Below are 21,740 nucleotides of genomic sequence, written 5' to 3' on the forward strand. Positions count from 1 at the left end.
GTCCTAGCAAAACTGAAGTCAATGGAATCAGGGGGAAAACCCTCCGCTGGCTGGAGTCATACCTAGCGCAAAGGAAGATGGTTGTGGTTGTTGGAGGTTAATCATCTGAGCTCCAGGACATCACTGCAGGAGTACCTCAGGGTAGTGTCCTAGGCCCAACCATCTTCAGCTGCTTCATCAATGACCTTCCTTCAATCATAAGGTCAGAAGTGGGGATGTTCGCAGATGATTGCACAATGTTCAGCACCATTCGCAACTCCTCAGATACTGAAGCAGTCCGTGTAGAAATGCAGCAAGACCTGGACAATATCCAGGCTTGGGCTGATAAGTGGCAAGTAACATTCGCGCCACACAAGTGCCAGGCAATGACCATCTCCAACAAAAGAGAATCTAACCATCTCCCCTTGATATTCAACGGCATTTCCATCGCTGAATCCCCCACTATCAACATCCTAGGGGCTACCATTGACCGAAAACTGAACTGGAGTAGCCATATAAATACCGTGGCTACAAGAGCAGGTCAGAGGCTAGGAATCTTGAGGCGAGTAACTCACCTCCTGACTCTCCAAAGCCTGTCCACAATCTACAAGGCACAAGTCCACTTGCCTGGATGGGTGCAGCTCCAACAACACTCAAGAAGCTCGACACCATCCAGGACAAAGCAGCCCACTTGATTGGCACCTCCATCCACAGACATTCACTCCCTCCACCACCGACGCACAGTGGCAGCAGTGTGTACCATCTACAAAATGCACTGCAGCAATGCACCAAAGCTCCTTCGACAGCACCTTCCAAACCCGCGACCTCTACCAACTAGAAGGACAAGGAGGGCAAATACATGGGAATACCACCACCTGCAAGTTCCCCTCCAAGTCACACACCATCCTGACTTGGAACTATTTTGCCGTTCCTTCACTGTCGCTGGGTCAAAATCCTGGAACTCCCTTCCTAACAGCACTGTGGGTGTACCTACCCCACATGGACTGCAGCGGTTCAAGAAGGCAGCTCACCACCACCTTCTCAAGGGGAATTAGGGATGGGCAATAAATGCTGGCCTGGCCAGCGTCACCCACATCCCATGAATGAATTTAAAAAAAATTTTTTTAAAGGTGCAGCAAGCTTCATTCTCCTCCAGCATTAGTGCGATCCCTCTTGATAGTGACACACTGGCCAGGAACCTATCTGGCTTGCCAAATGTGCCTGGACTGAGCAAATTAGGTTGGGGTTAGGGCAGTTGTAGAGATGTAGGCAGAGGTCCTGCCTCACTATTCCATCTCAAAGAGATAATCTCCCCTATATTCTTTTGTGATTAAGGCAGGAATTTTATGACCCCCTTCTTCTCGCCTGTGCTTTTCCTCTTTACTGATGTTATCTGCTGCCGCTATATCACCTCTGTGTAATGGCAGGGGCTGCCGTGCCCATCACCTACCTGCCTCTGCTGGTATTCTACCAGCAGTGATTGAGGAGGCAGGTGCAGCCCCCCCCCCCCCCCCCACCCTTAGGTCAATTGAGGCCCTTAAGTGGCCAAATATTGGCCACTTAGTGGCTCCTGATTGGGTACCATGGAGGCCCCAACACCTCCCCCCCCCCCCCACCACCACCCCCGCTGGATGAACCCTCCACCCTCCCAATCAACTTCACCCCCCTCCCCACCCTACGCAGGGGCCTGGCTGATTGACCCCCGGCAATCCCCGAACCCACTTACCTTCTCCGGCTTCATCGCTGGCTAGGTCCAGGCAATGCTGCAGGCTCAGCAGTGTCCATCGCTCCCAGTGAAGTTGATGGGACTGAAGAGCTGCCGGCCCTCTTCCGCCTCAGAGGGACGGAGGCCACAACCTCAGGCAATTAAATGCCTGAGACACACAAATTAGCAATGTGGCTTCCAGAGCCAGTGGAGACGGGCTTCCCCTGGCTTTCCAGCCGGTGCGCGGGGCCACTACCTCCTCGTTAAATCCCAGCCTAAGTGTGGATTTTTATTCCATTTTTTGGGACAAAATATTAAACCAAGACCCTGTCTGTCCTTTCAGGTGGACATAAAAATTCCTATAGCACTGTTTCGAAGACGAACAGGGGAATTTTCCCCAGTGTTGACCAATAAGCAACATCACTAAAACAGATTATCTGGTCACTATCATATTGCTGCTTGTGACAGGGTGCTGTGCACAAATTGACTGCTGCATTTTCCATGTTACAACAATAACTACACTTCAGAAGTCCTTAATTGGCTGTAAAAGTGCTTTGGGACGTCCTTAGGTCGTGAAGGGAGCTATATAAATGCATGTTTTTCTTTCTATTTCTTTCAGCACCCCAGGAAGATTTGCTGTTGTTCTTGGAGAACATGATCTGCAGCAGAAAGGTGATGAATATTTGAGATATGTTCAATTCATCATCACTCATCCTGGATGGGATCCATCTTCCCTCGCAAATGGGTAATTCCGATCTACATTTCAAAATTTACCAGTTTCACCCACATTGAACTATTCTTAAACCCTCTCTCCAAAACAACCTTTTTTTAAAAAGATGTTTCAATGTGTCAGCCTTGGCTCAGTGGAGAGTAGAGGCCTGCTTTAGGTCAGGAGAAAGAACCCGACCGAATCACAGCGGGCCTGAAACTGACCCAGCCCGAGTCCCTCCAATTTTGCCCTGAGCCCGACCTGACCCGACCCGAACCCGCCACTAGTCGGCCCGACCCGAGCCCGACCCAACCATCCCTTTACTTATGTTCCTGGCATCGAACCAGTAAGAAGCTGCAGCGCATGCACGAGACATCATAGTGATGTCACTCACTCACTGTGCAGACACAGTTTCGTCCCTGACTCCCAGCTCAGGTAAGTTTTTTTTAGTTTTAATACTTACCAACAGAGCACTTACCACGTGTGTCCGGCCCGACACGTCCTGACTCGATCTGGACTCGGCCCGACCCGAGCCGAGCCCAAAAGCCCACACCGGAAGATGGGCCCACCCCGACCCAAACCCGGCACATGTCATCAGGTCCGGTCGGGTTTGGGTCGGGTAGCAGGCCTCTAGTGGAGAGCACCTTTACCTCTGATGCAGAAGACTGTGCGTCCAGCCCCACCCCAGAGATTTAATCATACATACAGTACTGGAGGCAATGCTGCCTTGTGAATGAGATATTAAACTGTGACTCTGTCTATCCTCTCAGGTGGACATAAAAGATCCCTTTGTACAATTTGAAGAAGAGCAGGGTGCTCTGGCCAATATTTATCTCTCCATCAAAATCAAAAAAAGATTAACACATTAGTGTTTGTGGGGTTTGCTGTATGCATAGTACCTGCCGCGTTTCCTACATTACATCAGTGATTACACTTCAAAAAGTACTTCATTGGCTATAAAGCGCTTTGGGTTGTCCGATGGTCATCAAAGGCACGATGTAAATGCAAGTCTTTCTTTTTTTAATGGTCTTATTAACCTGCATCACCAATTTTAATGATTTGTGTATCTGTACTCCTCTCTAATTCTCTCCCCCATTTAGACATTTATTTTCCAAGAAGTATGTCGTCCTATATTTTATTGCAGCCCTCCTCTGTATTAACTACGCTCCACAAATTTTGAAATTGTACTTCAGATTTTTAAATCCATATCATTTATGTAAATGGTGAACAACCATGATCCCAGCACAGGTCCTTATGAAACACCATTTCCCACCTTTTGCCAGGCTGAATAATTACCTTTAACCCTACTCTCTGTTTTATGTTGTATAGCCAGCTTGCTATCCATTTTGCTACTTATCCCCTGATTTCACATGTTCTGAACGTAGTCATGGATCTACTATCAAAAGCCTTTTGAAAATCCAAATATATTATGTCAACTGCATGTTTATCCCGCGAGTATCCTAACTTCTACATAACATCAAGCTGCATTTTAATTCCCTGAATGTTTTTGGCTTGAAACTGTTCCACCCATTAGATTATTCCAAACATTTACCACTGAGTAAAACAGATGACCTTAAAACATGTATTAAATTTATATTGATTTTTTTATTATTATTTGTTCCTGGGAAGTGAGTGACACTGGAATAGGCAGTGCCCTGAAGGCATTAACAGTCAACCACATATTGCAGGCCTGTAGTTACGCATAGGCCAGTGTAGGTTCCCATGGTGGCAACCTACAGTTATCAGATTTATTCAATTCAATTTCATAATTTACCATGGTATGTTTTGCATTTTTAACATCCAGGCTGCTAATTCACTATATTAACCAATGTTGTTTCCTTGGCCACTGGTCTGGCATGGGCAACATCAGAGGCAAGCCTGATTTTGTCCTTCCATTTTGGATTCTTTTTCAGTATGTATTAGCCTTGGCTCAGCGGTAGATCTCTTGCCTCTAAGTTAGAAGGTCTTGAGGTCTAGATTCATAAGTAAATAACCAATACTTCACTGCAGTACTGAGGGAGTGCTACATTATCAGAAGGTGGTGTCATTTGGATCAGATGATACACTGCGACACTGTCTGTAATCTCAGGTGGATATTAAAAAGTCCTACTGAATTATTGAAGGAAAAATAAGCAAATTCTCCCATTATCCTGTGCAATATCTTTCCCTCAACCAACCTCATTAAAACCTATTATCTGGTCATTTAATGCATTGGTGTTTGTGGAATCTTGCTGTGTGCAAGTTAGCTGCTGCATTTCCCTACAAAACAATAATGACTTAAAGTACTTTACAGGCTTCCAAGGACTTTGGGACATCTTGTGGTCATGAAAGTCGCTGTATAAATGCAAGTTCCATTTTATTCCATCCAATCAATATCCTACTTTTCAACAGGAGTAACTAAATAGTAACTATTTCCAAGATGGCTCCTGGGCTGGAAGCTCCCTAGGAAGCTCCCTTGCTGTTCAACTCTATCCATGGCCATCTGCTCCCATCCCTAACGTTTTCTCCCCCAATCTGCCCTCTTAAACTGTTTAAATTCCCCTGGCTCTTTAAATCAGTTCATTTTAGCCCTATCTAAAAGTTAACAGTTAGTTTAGTGTATGTTACCTGGGCCCACTGCCCTCCCCCAGCCACACCTGCTCTTTGTTTTCTCAATGAAATTGATCCGGATGAAATTGACGAGAACAGCTGCCGATACTTCAATCTCCGATCCTGCTGTCTTCACTGTCCAGAGTGTCTGCAGCCACGGCATGCGGTAAGTCCATTGAGGTGAAGAAGGAGCTGCGGGACCCGAGAGAAGTCCTGTGAAAAGGTGCCCCGAACACCCAAAACATCCACGAACGGCCCCCCCGGCCGCAACTTCAAAGCGCCCGCGGGAGATGGCTCGGAGAGCATCTGCAGCGCACTGTCGGCAATGCTGCATGCCTTTATTTAAACCACTGCAGAAAAAAAAACCCTTAGCAAATGTAATCACCTCTAAGTCTGCCAAATGATGCTTCACCTCCCGAAGGACATGGATGAGCTTTCCGGACGTCGATGGTGGGCACGGAGGAAATGGCTTATTACCTGCACCAGATTCCACCCCCCCTCCCCCCCCCTTTACCCCCCTTCCACCCCCCCCCCCCACCCCCGTCCCCTTCCCTGCTCCACCCTCTCAGCTCACCCCCTCACAACCCCGTCCCAGCCCGCCCCCCCCTCGCACCATCTTCACCCCGCACCCCCTTCCCCTGCACCCCCCCCACCCCCTCCCTCTACCCCTCCCCCTTGCATCCCCTCCTCCCACCGGCACCATCCTACACCTGTGTAGGGGCCCCAACAACCCCACTGCCTTGTGGGCGTCTCGGGAGAGACCAAGGCTAAGGGAGTAAACCCTAACAGAAAATCCGGAGCGGAACCCCGTAGGCGGTCATGTGTCACCTTTGGCATGTTTCCGGCAGTTCCTGCAGCCATACTGGTGCCAAACGTCGTGTCCTGCACTCCTTTGGACCCCACCAGAAAGGCCGAGAGGGGGGTTTTGACGACTGGGCAACTCTCAACCTCCATAAATTTGCCCAGGCATGCGCCATGGAGAGGTCACTCCATAGTTGCCTCACAGCGACTAAAACAACACGGAAGATACTTGGCATCAGGTGGCAGGACTATATCTCCAACACAGAAGTCCTTGAAGCGGCCAACACCCCCAGCTTATACACACTACTGAGTCAGCGGCGCTTGAGATGGCTTGGCCATGTGAGCCGCATGGAAGATGGCAGGATCCCCAAAGACACATTGTACAGCGAGCTCGCCACTGGTATCAGACCCACCGGCCGTCCATGTCTCCGTTATAAAGACGTCTGCAAACGTGACATGAAATCGTGTGACATTGATCACAAGTCGTGGGAGTCAGTTGCCAGCATTCGCCAGAGCTGGCGGGCAGCCATAACGACAGGGCTAAATTGTGGGGAGTCGAAGAGACTTAGTAGTTGGCAGGAAAAAAGACAGAGGCGCAAGGGGAGAGCCAACTGTGCAACAGCCCCAACAAACAAATTTCTCTGCAGCACCTGTGGAAGAGCCTGTCACTCCAGAATTGGCCTTTATAGCCACTCCAGGCGCTGCTTCACAAACCACTGACCACCTCCAGGCGCGTATCCATTGTCTCTCGAGATAAGGAGGCCCAAAAAGAAAGAAAAAAAAAAGAAAAGAAAAAAGAACTAAATAGTGCTCAAGCATCAGACCCTGACTGATTTTGTTTCCTCTCTCTTTGCCCAGGTGTAGCACTGCTCCTGAGGTCAGCTAACTCTGGATGTGGATCTTTTACCAATCTGATTCATGCATTTCCCTTCTATCCTGTGTTTTGTAGGAATGACATTAGCCTACTCCGACTCGCACAGCCTGCGTATGGTACGCCTGATGTGCAGCTAGCAACCTTACCAGCCAACAATCAGATCCTACCCAATGAGTATCCATGTTACCTTACTGGATGGGGATTAACTCAACGTAAGTCAGAAGAAGGAGGCATAAATATTAGATAACCACGAACAGATCTAATAAAGAATTTAGGAGGAATTTCTTTAGACAGATAACAATGAGAATGTGAAACTCTCAGCCACATGGAATGTTTATACCAGAAAGCAAACAAGAATTTTAAAGGGAGGCTTGATGCATACTTGAGGGGGAAAAAAATAGATGAATACAGGAGGCAGGGTGGAAAGAGATAAGTAGAGTGGGATAAAGTTATTGTGTAAAGTATAAACTAGTTATACTATAAACTAGACTAGTTGGGCCGAATGGCCTGTTTCTGTACTGCAGATTCTATGCAATGTCATAAAGTTTTAAGGGAATGTTCATGATTTTTTTTATATGGAATTCTGCTGGTGTCCATTGTTGGTCTCTCCCAGATTCTCAGGTAATTATTAAGAGTCCAATAGTTAATACTATTCAGGCTGGACAGCTTGGAGGTTATTTTGGTAAAAGTGTGAAAGCAGGTGCTACATGATGTTCACAAGAACACAAGAAATAGAAGCAGAAATAGACCATATGGTCCATTGAGCCTGCTCCGTCATACAATATGATCATGGCTGATCTTGGGCTTCATTTCCACTTTCCTGCCTGCTCCCCATATCCCTTGATTCCCTGTGAGACCAAAGATCTATCTATCCCAGCCTTAAATATAATCAATGATGGAGCATCCACAACCCTCTGGGGTAGAGAATTCAAAGTTTCACAACCCTTTGAGTGTAGTAATTTCTCCTCAACCCAGTCCTGAATGATTGGCCCCTTATCCTGTGACTGTGTCCCCGTGTTCCAGATTCCCTGACCAATGGGAACAATCTCTCAGCTTCCACCCTGTCAAGTCCTTTCAGAACCTTTTAGATACAGATTCAGAATCAATTAGATCACCTCTCATTCTTCTGAACTCCAGAGAATATAGACCCAATTTACTCAGCCTCTCATCATAGGACAACCTCCTCATCCCAGGAACCAATTTAGTAAATCGTTGCTGCACTGCCTCCAGTGCAAGTATATCCTTTCTTAAATGTGGAGGCCAAAACTGCACACAGTATTCCAGATGCGGTCTCACCAGAGCCCTATACAGTTTTAGTAAGACTTCTTTATTCATGTACTCCAATCCCCTTGCAATAAAGGACAACATGCCATTTGCCTTCCTAATAGCCTGCTGCATCTGCATGTTAACTTTATGCGTTCCTGGTACAAGTACCTCCAAGTCTCTCTGAACATTAACACTTAGCAGTTTCACACCTTTTAAAAAATATTCTGCTTTTCTATTTTTACGACCAAAGTGAACAACTTCACACTTCCCTACATTATACTCCATTTGCCATCTTGTTGCCCACTCACTTAGCTTGTCTATATCTCTTTGCAGCCTCTCCATGTCCTCGCCACAGCTTACCTTTCCATCGAGCTTTGTATCATCAACAAACTTAGATACATTATTCTCTGTCTCTTCATCCAAGTCATTAATATAGAGTGTAAATAGCTGAGGCACCAGCACTAATCCTTGCGGCACCCCACTATTCAATGCCTGCCAACTTGAAAATGCCCCATTTATGCCCATTCTCTCCTTCCTGTCTATTAACCAATCCTCTATCCAGGCTAATATATTACCCCCAACACCATGAGCCCTTACCTTGCCTATTAATCTTCTATATGGCACCTTATTGAATGCCTTTTGGAAATCCAAGTATACCATATCTACTGGTTCCCCCTTATCAACCCTATTAGTTCCATCCTCAAAAACCCTAATAAATTTGTCAAACAGGATCGCCCTTTAGTAAAACCATGCTGACTTGTTCTAATCATACTATGCTTTTCCGAGTGCAATGTTAAGACTTTAATAAGTGGGCAAATGCATGGCGGATGCAGTATAACATGGATAAATGTGAGGTTATCCACTTTGGTTGTAAAAACAGAAAGCCAAATTATTATCTGAATGGTGATAGATTGGGAAAGGGGGATGTGCAACAAGACCTGGGTGCCCTTGTACACCAGTTGCTGAAAGCAAGCATTCAGGTGCAACAAGCAGTTAGTAAGGAAAATGGTATGTTGACCTTCATTGCAAGAGGATTTGAGTACATGAGCAAGGATATCTTACGGTAATTATACAGGGCCTTGGTGAGACCACATCTGGAGTATTGTGTGCAGTTTTGGTCTCCTTATCCGAGGAAGGATGTTCTTGCCATGGAGGGAGTGCAAAGAAGATTTACTAGGCTATTCCTGGGATGACAGGATTGACGTATGAGGAGAGATTGGGTTGACTAGGCCTATATTCACAACAGTTTAGATGAATGAGAGGGGATCTCATAGAAACCTATAAAATTCTAACAGGACTGGACAGGCTAGATGCAGGGAGGATGTTCCCGATGGCTGGGGAGTCCAGAACCAGGGGTCACAGTCTCAAGATATGGGGTATGCCATTTAGAACCGAGATGAGGAGAAATTTCTTCACTCAGAGGGTGGTGAACCTGTGGAGTTCTCTCCCGCAGAAGGCAGTGGAGGCCAAGTCATTAAGTATATTCAAGAAGGAGACAGATATATTTCTTAATGCCAAAGGGATCAAGGGATATGGGGAGAAAGTGGGAACAGAGTACTGAATTAGACGATCAGGCATGATCTTTTTTGAATGGCGGAGCAGGCCCGAATGACCTATTCCTTCTTCTATTTTCTATGTTCATATGTAATAGTTTCCAGCAACTTCCCAATGACTGATGTTAGGCTAACTGGCCTGTAGTTCCCTGTTTTCTCTCTACCTCCTTTCCTGAAAAGCGGTGTAACATTTGCCAATGCCAACTTCCAATCTGATGGGACCATTGCTGAATCTAAGGAATTTTTTAAAATCGTAGCCAGCGCATCCACTATCTCTGTAGCTGTCTCTTTTAGAACCCTAGGATGTCGGCCATCTGGCCCCGGAGACTTGTCAGATTTTACTCCCTCAAGTTTCTCCAATATTTTTTCTCAGCTGATGTCAATATCCTTAATTTGCTCACTCTTTTTAGCCCCTAGGTTACTGTTTATTTCTGGTGTGGAACTCGTGTCTTCTACTGTGAAGACAGATACAAAATATTTGTTCAATGCCTCTGCCATTTCCTCATTCCCCATGATGATTTCTCCTGTCTCCGCCTCTAAGGGCCCAACATCTACTTTAGTTACTTGAGCTGTTATAATTGCAGGAGGCTAAAAAAGATAGGGAAAGGAGCCCCTCTTTCCCCCTCTGCACTGAATTCCCACGTGCACCAAATTTCCAAATTCACTCTGGCAATGTTTCATTTAGGCAGATTTCTCCTCTCACTGTGTCAGCTCACTGCATTCAGTTAAGAAACTATTCTGCTTTATATAGAGATACTGATGACTCACTAGCTCAACTTCCTGCTACAATAGTTAACGCCTATTGAACCTAACTACTTTCAATTGATTGACAGATAGTGTTCTGGGGGCAAGTGGGACCTGTACAAGATGGACAGGGTTGCATCTTAGCAGGACTGGGATGAATATCCTAGCCGGGAGATTTTCTATTGCTGTTGGGGAGGGTTTGAACGAAATTGCCAAGGGGATGGGAACCTGAGAGGGAACTCAGATTGGAGGGAAGCAAAACTGGTAGCTTGTCAGGGGTGTGGGAACCAGGAGCAAGTATCAGAGAGAAATACCAAAAGGTGCACAGAATACTGGGGGACGTAAATAGAACGAGAGTGAGGAATAGTAAGTTATTAGGTGGGGTCAGAGTCGGGGAGAAAGAAATTAAGTCTGAATCAGGGTTAATATGCATGTATGTGCAGAGTGTGGTTAATAAGACTGGTGAGGTACAGGTGCAGATTGCCATGTGGAAATTTTATGTTGTGGCTATAACAGAGACCTGCCTCAAAGAAGGGCAGGACTGGGTGTTAAATATTCCTGGGTACAAGGTGTTCAGAAAAGATAGGAAAGGGAAAAAAGGGGGCGAGGTGCCAGTATTGATTAAGGAGAGCATTGCAGTGCTGGAGAAAAAGGATGTCCCAGAGGGGTTGAGGACAGAATCAATTTGGCTAGAGCTAAGGAGCAAATAAGGTACGGTTACATTGCTCGGTGTTGTCTATAGGTCATCAGCTAGTGGGAAAGACGTGGAGGAACAAATTTGCAAGGAAATTACAGAGAGGTGCAAAAATTATAGGGTAGTTATAATGGGGGATTTTAATTATCCAAACATAGACTGGGATAATAGTAGTGTAAAGGGCAGTGAGGGGCAAGAGTTCCTAGACTTGTGTTCAGGAAAGTTTTCTACAATAGTATGTTGCTAGTCCAACAAAAAAGGAAGCACTGCTAGACCTGGTTCTTGGGAATGAGGTGGGCCAAGTGCATCAAGTATCAGTAGGAGAGCATTTAGGGGATAGTGATCATTGTATTATAAGGTTTAAGCTGAGTATGGAAAAGGACAAAGAGCATCCAGGGTAAGAATAATTAACTGGGGGATATACCAACTTCAATGGGTTAAGAATGGAGCTGGGGCGAATAAATTGGAGTCAAAAGCTGGCAAGAAAACCAGTAGATGAACAATGGCCTACTGTTATGACCAGGTGAAAAAGGGGTCATGGAGTCCCTCTCAGCCTTCACCCAGTCTTACTGTAAAAAGGTTTAATTTTTCAAACACCGTTTTTGTTTAGCTCCCCCTTGGTAAATCCTTGTTCACCGCTTTCCAATTATAAGGCAAAGAAATCAGCTCAAACAAGTTTTCTTAGGTTTAAAGAAGAAAAGTTGATATTTATTAAACTTAAACTCTAATGCGGTTGACACCTACGGATACACGACATACCCAGGCTGGCATGCATATGCAATACACGCACGCACATAGAGACAGAAAAGAGCAGGAAAAAAAATAAAGTGGAAAAGTTTGAGGCAATATCTGAAGAGGTTTTGTTACGGTTCTTCGAGCTCACTGTAGAGTCCTTGATGTTAGGTAGATCTTGCTTTTCGTTGGGGCCCAGTATTCTTCTTAAACCTTGTTCGCTGTAGGAGACATTTTTCTCTTGGGGTTCATGTGCCTCCAGTGGACTCAGAGCCTTGTGAGAAAGAAATGAAAGCAGACAGGAGAGATCTTCTCAGTCCAGGAGAATTCTGTCTTTCTGAGTTCAAACTCTCTGTGGCCAGTTCAAAAGAAAATTCTGGAACAGCCAGTTAGTCATATGACCAACTGGTCTAACCAGTCCTGGCCCTTGAGGATTATATCCTCCTTAGAAGGCCCTGGAATGAGCTTCCTCAATTTCAATTTCTGTTAATCTGTAAATGATTATTTCCAACTACGGCTGATCTGTTTGACAAGTCATTTCTTCACTCCAACAACAGTTAAAAATCAATGTTCATGTCAAAATTGATGTGCCTCATTCTTGGCAGATGGGGGCCGAGCATGACAGCTACCTTCAAAGAAGAGATAGTTCGGGCACAGTCAAGGTATGTTCCCTTGAAGGGGAAAAGTAGGGCAAACAAATCCAGAGCTCCCTGGATGACAAAAGAGGTCGAGATTAAGATAAAGAAGAAAAAGTGTGCTTATGACAGATGCCAGGTAGAAAACACTATTCAGAATTTGGCTGAATATAGAAAGTCCAGACGGGAAGTGAAAAAGCAAGCAAGAGAAGCAAAAAGAGAGCATGAAAAGAGACTGGGCTAGGATTAAAGGAAATCCCAAAGTTTTCTATAGGCATATAAATAGTAAAAGGAGGAGTGGGGCCAATTATGAACCAGAAAGGTGATTTACACATGGAGAGAGAGGGCATAGCTGAGGTATTAAATGAATACTTTGCATCTGTCTTTACCAAGGAAGAAGATGCAACCCAGGCAATGGTGAAAGAGGAGTTAAGTCAGACACAAGAGGAGTTTAAAATTGATAAAGAGGAAGTATTAGATAGGCTGTCTGTACTTAAAGTGGATAAAGCACCAGAATCAGATAAGATGCATCCAAAGATGCTGACGGAGATGAGGGTGGAAATCGCAGAGGCATTGGCCATAATTTTTCAGTCTTCCTTAGACTCAGGGGTGGTGCCAGAGGACTGGAGAATTGCAGACGTTACACCCTTGATCAAAAAAGGGTGTAAAGATAAGCCCAGCAATTACAGGCCAGTCAGTTTAACTTCAGTGGTGAGAAAACTTCTAGAAAAAATAATTCAGGACAAAATCAATCGTCACATGGACAAATGTGAGTTAATTAAAGAAAACCAGCATGGAATTCTTAAGGGAAAATCATGTTTAACTAACTTGCTGGAGTTTTTTGAAGAGGTAACAGAGAGGGTTGATAAGGGCAATGCTGTTGATATGGTGTACGTGGAGTTTCAAAAGATATTGTGAACTGTGAGGAAGATCGTGTAGAACTCCAAAAAGACGTAGACAAGTTGGTGGAATGGGCAGATAGGTGGCAGATGAAATTCAATGCAAAGAAATGCGAAGTGATTCATTTTGGTCTGAAGAACATGGAGAGACAATATAGAACAAAGGGTACAATTCTAAAGGGGGTTCAGAAGCAGATGGGACCTGGGTATAAATGTACATAAATCATTGAAGGTGGTAGGACAGGTTGAGAGAGCAGTTTAATAAAGTATACTGTGTCCTGGGTTTTATTAATAAGGGCATAGAGTACAAGAGCAAGCAAGTTATGTTGAACTTGTATGAGACATTAGTTTGGCCTCAGCTGGAGTATTGTGCCCACTTCTTGGCACCGCACTTGAGGAAAGACATGAGAGCATTGGAGAGAGTACAGAAAAGATTCACGACAATGGTTCCAGGGATGAGGAATTTCAGTCATGAAGATAGATTGGAGAAGTTAGAACTGTTTTCCTTGGAGAAGAGAAGGCTGAGAGGTGATTTGATAGAGGTATTCAAAAACATGAGGGGTCTGGACAGAGTAGGCAGAGACAAACTGTTCCCACTTGTGAAAAGATCGAAAACGAGAGGGCACAGATTTAAAGTATTTGGTAAGAGAAGCAAAAGAGACATGAGGAAAATCTTTTTCACGCAGCGAGTGTTTAAGGTCTGGAATGCGCTGCCTGACAGTGTGGCGGAGGCAGGTTCAATTGAAACATTCAAAAGGGAATTAGACAGTTATATGAAAAGGGAGAATAAGCAGGGGAATAGAACTGAGGGAATTGCTCTTTCAGAAAGCCGGTGCTGACACGATGGGCCAAATGGCCTCCTTCTGCACTGTAACGATTCTGTGATTCTGTGAATTGCCACTGCTGGCTGCTTCTTGTTTAACAAGATTGTTTACCTAACCAGGAGATTTAAAGCCTGATTCTTATTCTAAAATTTAAACTAGACAAAAACTTACCAGAACTTACCATGTTCACCAAATTTCCAGATTCATTCTTGCAATATCTCTCACTCAGGCAAATATCACTTTTCACAGCATCCCCTCACTGATGTTCGAATAAAACACATCTGTTTGAAAGTCTGGTTTTAGCACGCATTTTGGTCATAATTTCTGATTGCCATCATTGGAACTTACCTGAAGGTGCAATGAAGTGGTGTTTGGAAGAAATGGCTGGGATTTTATCTGGGCGACAGGAGTGTCGACCACCGGGAAAAGCACCGGCAAGAGCCCCATGTCATCTCCTCTGGGGAAGGCCTGCTGAAACAAGTGCCAATTAGACACTTAAGTAGGCAGTGGTGGGCCATCCCCTGGATCAAGGACCCCAGCGAATGAGAGCTGCCAGCCAATCAGAGGCCGGCAACTCTTTAACCGAACAGCGCCATCGCAGAGGCAGTGGCTGCTGCTGGTTAATAGAATCACTGGTAGCCATGGATCGCTGAGGGACCCAGGCCACAGGTAAGTCAGGGCAGGAGGGGATGTAGGTGGGTCGACAGCAAGGGAAGGGGTTGGCTCTCAGCAGTCCTCACTTCCAGATGCCTTTTAACCCCTTCCCACCCCGGAGTAGGCAAGCAATCCACACACGTTTGCTCAGCATGTTCACTGTGCGGCGACAGGCCCACCCGCCACTGGGCTAATTCCGGCGCAGGAGGGATGAGGCCCTTAATTGGGCATTAATTGCCCACTTAAGGACCTCAATTGGCCTTCCCGCACCAGACTTAATATGGTGTGAAAGTGGCAGAGACCCCCCGCCAACCCGTACCAAATTATACGCTCTCCCCGACTCCAAACCCGATGCAAGGGAGAGCATAAAATTCCCCTAATATTTGTGAAATGGTATGTGTGGCCTCCACTTCAACTGAAAGTGGGCTGGCTTACACAAAGCGGCCTGTTTCAGGATGGCTCAGGGACCAAGTGAGAGGGTACACAGTTTCTCCGGTGCAACATTGGAGGTCCTAATGGAGGAGGTGCAGAGAAAGAGGAATGTCTTTTACCCACAGGGGCGGAGGATTCCACCTCACCCTCTTGACATTCTCTCCTGCAGCAGCTGGTGCTGCTCTGCCTTAGCTTACGTCCTCCTCCCATTCCTGTTGCAGACCAAGGGCGGCCCCTCGCAAGATGCCAATGACCAAGCACTCCATTTCTCCTGGTGACTCCTATATGTTGTCCAATAAGGTAGGGTAGCATGGCACTTAGTCTTTTTAGGTTAAATCTAACTCCTTTGTGAAAACTTGTTTACTCCCAATCAGCTGGTCGCCATTAAGAGAGGGCGTGAGTTCAAGTGCTAACCACCAAAATGCTGTGCAGCCTCCTTAATGAGTGCTAGCAGAAGATTTAACTGGCAACCAGCCCCTTAATAATACTCCTCGGGGCCGCTCCTAGTGCAAGTTTCAGATCCTTTATGAAGATGGCAGCTTGCACTAAATGTGGACTAAATGGCGTTTCAACTTAAAACTCCACCCTGGTCGCCTCAAGTGCCTATAATAGCCAGAGAAAATTACACCCCTTATATGAGTAAAATTCAAGCAAATTTGTAACATGGGCACTTACCACTAGATGTCAATATATGCTTCATTATATTTGCAAAGCATGCCTGACATTTTAGGGCAGACATTCGATCAGATTTGCCTGTAGCTGCACACCATTCTACAACACAATGGCGCAAAAGGAAATTATGGAGTAAAAACAGAAAGTGCTGGAAATACTCAGCAGGTCAGGCAGCATTTGTGGAGAGAGAAGCAGAATTAACATTTCAGGTCTGTGACCCTTCAGCAGAACTTTTGGAAATTATGGGTGAAAATAATATAGCCAATAAATACGCCACTTCATTGCGAGACCATAAAACCGACATTGCAGGACTACAGGAATATCTGGGCCATAAAACTTAAAGAACAACAAAAAATTATTAAATAATACTGATACGCTCTTTTTTTCTTTCAGCTAATGGTTATCCCTCTACCACTCTGCAGCAAGCTCTGCTCCCAGTGGTGGATTATGCTACGTGCTCATCACCATACTGGTGGTCAACCACAGTAAATGAAAACATGATCTGTGCTGGGGGTGATGGTGTGACAGCTGGATGTCAGGTAATGGCCTCTGTCAGTCCTATATATTGTTGTTTTGGTGCAATCTCTGTATTTACTCCACATGAATAGTTGCAGACTAGTGGGTCCTTGAATCAGTATAAGATGGGTTTGTATTGTCGATTGATCAGACACATTTCTGTGTCCACAATTACTCATTTGATTGATTAGCCAATTGCATTTGGACTGCAATGACCAATGGCTCAGCAGGTTGTTGTAGGAAGGCCTTGTTTCAGGCAATAGTGGGTTGTGCGTCTGTATCCACATTTCCCCATTCAGCGATTTATCAATCTTACCCACCCTGAAGGTGAAGGTTTCCAGACAGCAGTGGTGGCAAATGGGTGGTAGTGAATTAGTTGCACAGGAAAATTGGGAGAGCTGTATAACTAGTGGCCACACCACTACCACCCTTATTCCACCAAGTGCCAAATGTACAAGTGCCTACCCCTACGCATTTCCCCAGAGCAAGAAGAAAAATAATGGAGAAGTTTCCTGGCCTCAACCAACATCACTGAGACAGATTACCTGGTCATTTATTTCATTACTGCCTGTTGATTCCTGCTGTGCTCGCATTGGCTGCTGCATTTCCTACATTACAACATTGACTATACTACAAAATTAATTGTTTGATTGTGAAGCACTTTGCAGAGGTTGTGAATGGTGCTATATAAATACAAGTTCTTCGTCATAATCTATTAGTTCAGTTTCCAACAATCAGTTTGAATGTGGCTTGAGTGAGCCATCTGTCTGCTTGCCTTGCTCGGAAACAGTGCAAGGTCTGAATGAAACTTAAAGGGAGGGTGCACGATGTCAATGGATCTTCGATGTGTTACATTGCACAATGATAGAAGACAAGTTTACACCTAAGTAAGCACCAGAGAGAGGCAAAAAGCCCCATCGAAAATCAAATCAAAACTAGACACTGTCCAGAAAGGGAGACAGAAGCTGATCACACAGCAGCATTGGCAGAGGAACTCAGTCTCCAGGCTAACCTCTCTGCTGGGGAAGAGAGCTGGTTAAACAGATAATGGGAGGAGAATAATAAGAGTTCATTGAAAAGATATGGTGACTAAAAATTCAAAAAATATATAAGTGTGAAATAGATCCAAATCATCAGAGTCCTTGATGTCACAGTGTTAATATCTGATATAAAACATGGAGTGGATCAATGCATTATAAACCCCAAAAAACAACACATTGTTTGCTTCATCATGAAATTCCCTTAATCTTCTGAGGGGCAGAAGTAGAAGACTTAGTTCCTCCTCCCCTCAGCCCATACATTCAACCTATAGGAAATTAGTGATGAAAATATGTTCGGCATTGTTCCATATCAACTAACATGTTTACCAAGCATAATTGCTGAAGCGAGTGCAGTTAGAGCTGATGCTGGTTGTCTTCCTATTTATTGAGAATCTGTATACTTCTGTTAAATGAACTGATTGTTTCAAAAAGGGAATAGATAAATATCTGGTTAGGAAGCTATGGGGATTTATATAGATGGAGAAGACCAAACATTCCATGGGGCACAATGGTCCTAGGAGAGAAGAATGCTATCCAGAGGGCAGCAACAAGACTGAATTTTGGAGATGTCAGAACAGGAGCATTTTGGAATTTTTCTTCATTGCTTTTGTGGTGCAGTTTGCATTTATAAATATCCTCAAGATAGGACAGCATCTAAAATAGGATTAATGTTATCTGGTTCATGCAAGAAGCTCATTTCAGCCTATGTTCTTATCTATTTTCTTGCTCACAGGGAGATTCTGGTGGCCCTCTGAACTGTAAGGCTGATGATGGAGTATGGATTGTCCAAGGTATTGCAAGTTTTGCACCAATAAATTGTGTGATTGAGAAGAAACCTACAGTTTTTACTCGGGTATCAGCATACACAGACTGGATTTTCCAGGTAGACCTTTTTGTTATATTACCTGATGAACGGTCACAGACCTGAAGTATTAACCCTGTTCTCTCTTGGCAGATGCTGATTGACCTGTTGAGTTTTTATGGCATTTTCATATTTCCAGCATCTGTAGTATTTTGCTTCTTTGTCATACTTATTATCTGTTCCTTTGTATTCCACAAGCTGCAAGCCCTTTCAATTCAAGAATAACAACAGCTATATAAGCTTTTATTGGGCTTCTGATGTAAAGGAAAACATCATAGAGCTCTTTACAAAATGGAGTAGAATGGCAGTGAGCAGGAAGGAAGGAGGGAAAATAGACAGGGGAGGGTGGAGAGAGGTCAAAAAGACAGGTGGTCCGTTGAGATTAGGAGGAAGAGAAATGGTGAGGCAAAATTATGGGACAGAATTCTAAAGGAAGAAGGTGTGATCACTCAAAGATCTGCCTACAGAATGAAATGGCAGGAACATTAACTAAGTGGCAGAGGAGCTTTACAGCATGTGGGGATGCTGAAGAAGATCTCTCAGAAAGGGTAGGGAATGAGGCCTTGAAGGATCTTTGGAAAGGATTTTTTCAATGAGCGTCTAAAGAATTTACTCTGGAAGAAATGCTTACAAGTCTCTTTTATTCGAATAAATGTTACTGTTGTATTCTATCAAATGCATGATAGGCTAATCCAGATGGATAGTTTTTTATTCCCAAATAACGATCCTGTTGACATCTGGGAGAAAAGAATTAATCATAGCCAGGCTTGCTGTAGATTTCACAAGACTAACCCAGCATTCATTCTTCTGTGCCCTCACTCACAACTGCCTTGCCACTGTCAATATTTTGATTCCAATGCTATGATACACATTCCCAACACTTAACTTTCTCAACTAAGTCCATTAAATTTTTAGGGAGCAATTTTCAGGTCGGCAATGCTCTCACTGCTCAACTTCAGAACCCAGCCTTTGCTGGATATGCCTTTGTCTGCTGGGTACCTGCAGGACTTCACCGAGAATGAAGATTGGGAGAGAAACATAATGGGCAGCTGAATCAATATCACCCATTTTACACTATGGCCCACATGACCCTTGGCCATTCTGCATTAACAGTCAGCCAATAGCAATTGACACTCAATCATCAGATTTTCAATATTAATCAACATATCTGTCCCTTACATGTGTTTTGTACTTTAGATGCTGCATCGACTCATCTAACAATAATCACAGATCATTTTTCTATCTGTGGTCGCCCCAGCCTACTAGTCCTTCAGTCGCAGTCATTATAGTCTTGAGTAACCAGCTACGTGTGTTTCAGCTAAAGCAGCCTCTATAAACTGAGCTATTAGATGATATTTTATATAAAATGTCTATCCTGAGTTCCCTATAATTAGCTGTTTTATGTAGACAGAGGAATGTCAATGAGAGATTGAAAAATGCTTATGAGGATATGGATATCGTTCCATATAATTTTGGATTAAGGGAGTAGCTGTACATGAGCTCCTATCATGACCCACATGCCTTGCCCACCACAACCCCACTTCCCAATTGGTGAGTCACTCATCTCTGCTTTGCAGCAGTACCTCAATATGCAGCTACTGAGTTGAGGTCAGGGTCCTCCTCAGTGAGGGGAATAATAGAGAGGGAGATTTATCATAGGCCTCCCTCAGACACCTTGTATTTTCAGGCTAGCGTAAGCAGATCTTTAGGAGCAGGCCAGCTTTAAGTTATTCTTTAAGCATGGACATTGAGTCATGAGGAAAAACGTTGAGATTGAGATAATGAGATTTATTTAAAAGAAAGTCAGAATCTCATGCTGATTACAAAAATATAACAGCAGGTTACCCAGAAGCTAGTAGGTAAAGGCATTACTGTCATAGAGACCAGAAGCTAAAGTCTCTAGTCGAATTGTGTTCTATGGATTGCGTCCTGCTGTCTTTCCTGTGGTCATTCTTCAGAATTAAGCCAAAGTAGTGAGTGTCGCCAGCCTATTCAACCATGAGGGCAATCCCTCATCATCCTATCTTACACCCTCCAAAAATCTAGGCTCATCCAAAACACTGCGGCCTCTATCCCAACTCACCAAAGTCCATCACCCCAGTGCTTGCTACCTACATTGTCTGACGATCCACTAACAACTCGATTTTAAAATTCTCACCCTTGTTGCCAAATCACTCCACAGCCTTTCCCCCTTATCTCTGCAACCTCCTCCAGTCATAAATCATTTTAAGAACTCTGCGTTCCTCCGACTCTGGCATCTGTGCATTGCTTACTTCCTTCATCCCACCATCGGCCGCTGTGCCCTAAGTTATTGAATTCCCGACCTAAACATCACCGTCTCGTCCCTTAAGAAATTCCCTGAAACCAACCTCATCAACCCAGCTGTTGGTCACCTGTCCTAATGTCTCCTTGTTTGGTTCAGTGTCAATTTTTGCCCGATTCTGCTCCTGTGAAGCACCTTGGGAGGTTTTACTGCAAGTAAATGCAAATACATATAGATGCAAATTGTTGATATTTTTGTTATCACAGCTGAGTCAATCGTGTCCTCCTTCAACATCAGTACAGATACTTTCTAGAAAAAGGCAGTAGGAGCCCTGACTGAATTTACTTTTTCTCTTCTCTATCATCCTTGGGAATTGTCGTATTCTGTCTGTGAACTCAGTACGTACTAGAATGCAATCAAATGTTCTCACAAATAATTTTATATTTGTTACTTTTTTTCAGACTATGGAACAAAATGGTGGCATGTAAGACAATTCCTGCATATTATCAACTGAGTGATGTCAAGCAGAGCCATTCACCTGTTGTGTTTTAACCAAAACTGTCAATAAATATAGAATGATCTGATTTAACCTGTGCTCGTTTCATTTTTCCTTTGCCACCATGTGATTTGCTTTTTTGATAATAAACAGAATTTTAAAAATTCCAACATTTGGGATTCTGCTCCAACTTTCCAGCACAGTTATGTAGAGAAGCGAGTTTCCCAGTATGTCCCACTTTCAGGCTAAATTACAGACAGGGTTCACTGTGACAAATTATAAATTGCCTCCTGACACCAGCTGCATAAAGCTAATGGAGTACAAAATGTAGATCAAATATCACTCCTTTTGTGTGTCTCACTATCACTCTGTGTAGTAATCGACCAATTAAACGGGGCGATCTCACTACTGGCTGCCAGCAAGTCCCCCCTCCCCACCCCCACCCCACCCCACCAGCTCTGAAATGGGCAACATATCTTTCCACTGTCCAGTATAAATAAGTACATTACAACAGTAAACTTGATTTAGAGAAAAGTAGCTGCAAAGTGAAAAGCTCCAAAGCCAGCATTAAATAACTGATCATCCAAACTCAGTACCTTGTTCCCGCTTTCTCCCCATATCCCTTGATCCTTTAGTCCTAAGAACTATATCTAACTCTTTCTTGACTATATTTAATGATTTGGCCTCAACTGCTTTCTGTGGTAGAGAATTCCACAGGTTCACCACTCTCCGGGTGAAGAAATCCCTCCTCATCTCAGTCCTAAATAGCTTATCCCTTACCCTTAGACTATGACCCCTGGT

At 44.3% G+C, this 21,740-nt stretch overlaps 1 protein-coding gene across 1 annotated transcript; it reads left to right on the plus strand.

Moving 5' to 3' along the window:
• The first annotated feature begins 1,873 nt into the window (after nucleotides 1–1,873).
• Nucleotides 1,874–20,985, plus strand: LOC137370255 (chymotrypsin-like elastase family member 1). Its single transcript, XM_068032633.1, has 6 exons — nucleotides 1,874–1,923; nucleotides 2,304–2,429; nucleotides 6,733–6,869; nucleotides 16,156–16,301; nucleotides 18,052–18,201; nucleotides 20,905–20,985. Exons 1-6 carry the CDS (start codon nucleotides 1,874–1,876, stop codon nucleotides 20,929–20,931), a joined length of 636 nt encoding a protein of 211 aa, XP_067888734.1. The 3' UTR covers nucleotides 20,932–20,985.
• The last annotated feature ends 755 nt before the right edge of the window (nucleotides 20,986–21,740 follow it).

The sequence above is a fragment of the Heterodontus francisci genome, chromosome 5, assembly GCF_036365525.1.
Source record: "Heterodontus francisci isolate sHetFra1 chromosome 5, sHetFra1.hap1, whole genome shotgun sequence".
Classification (NCBI taxonomy): Eukaryota; Metazoa; Chordata; class Chondrichthyes; order Heterodontiformes; family Heterodontidae; genus Heterodontus; species Heterodontus francisci.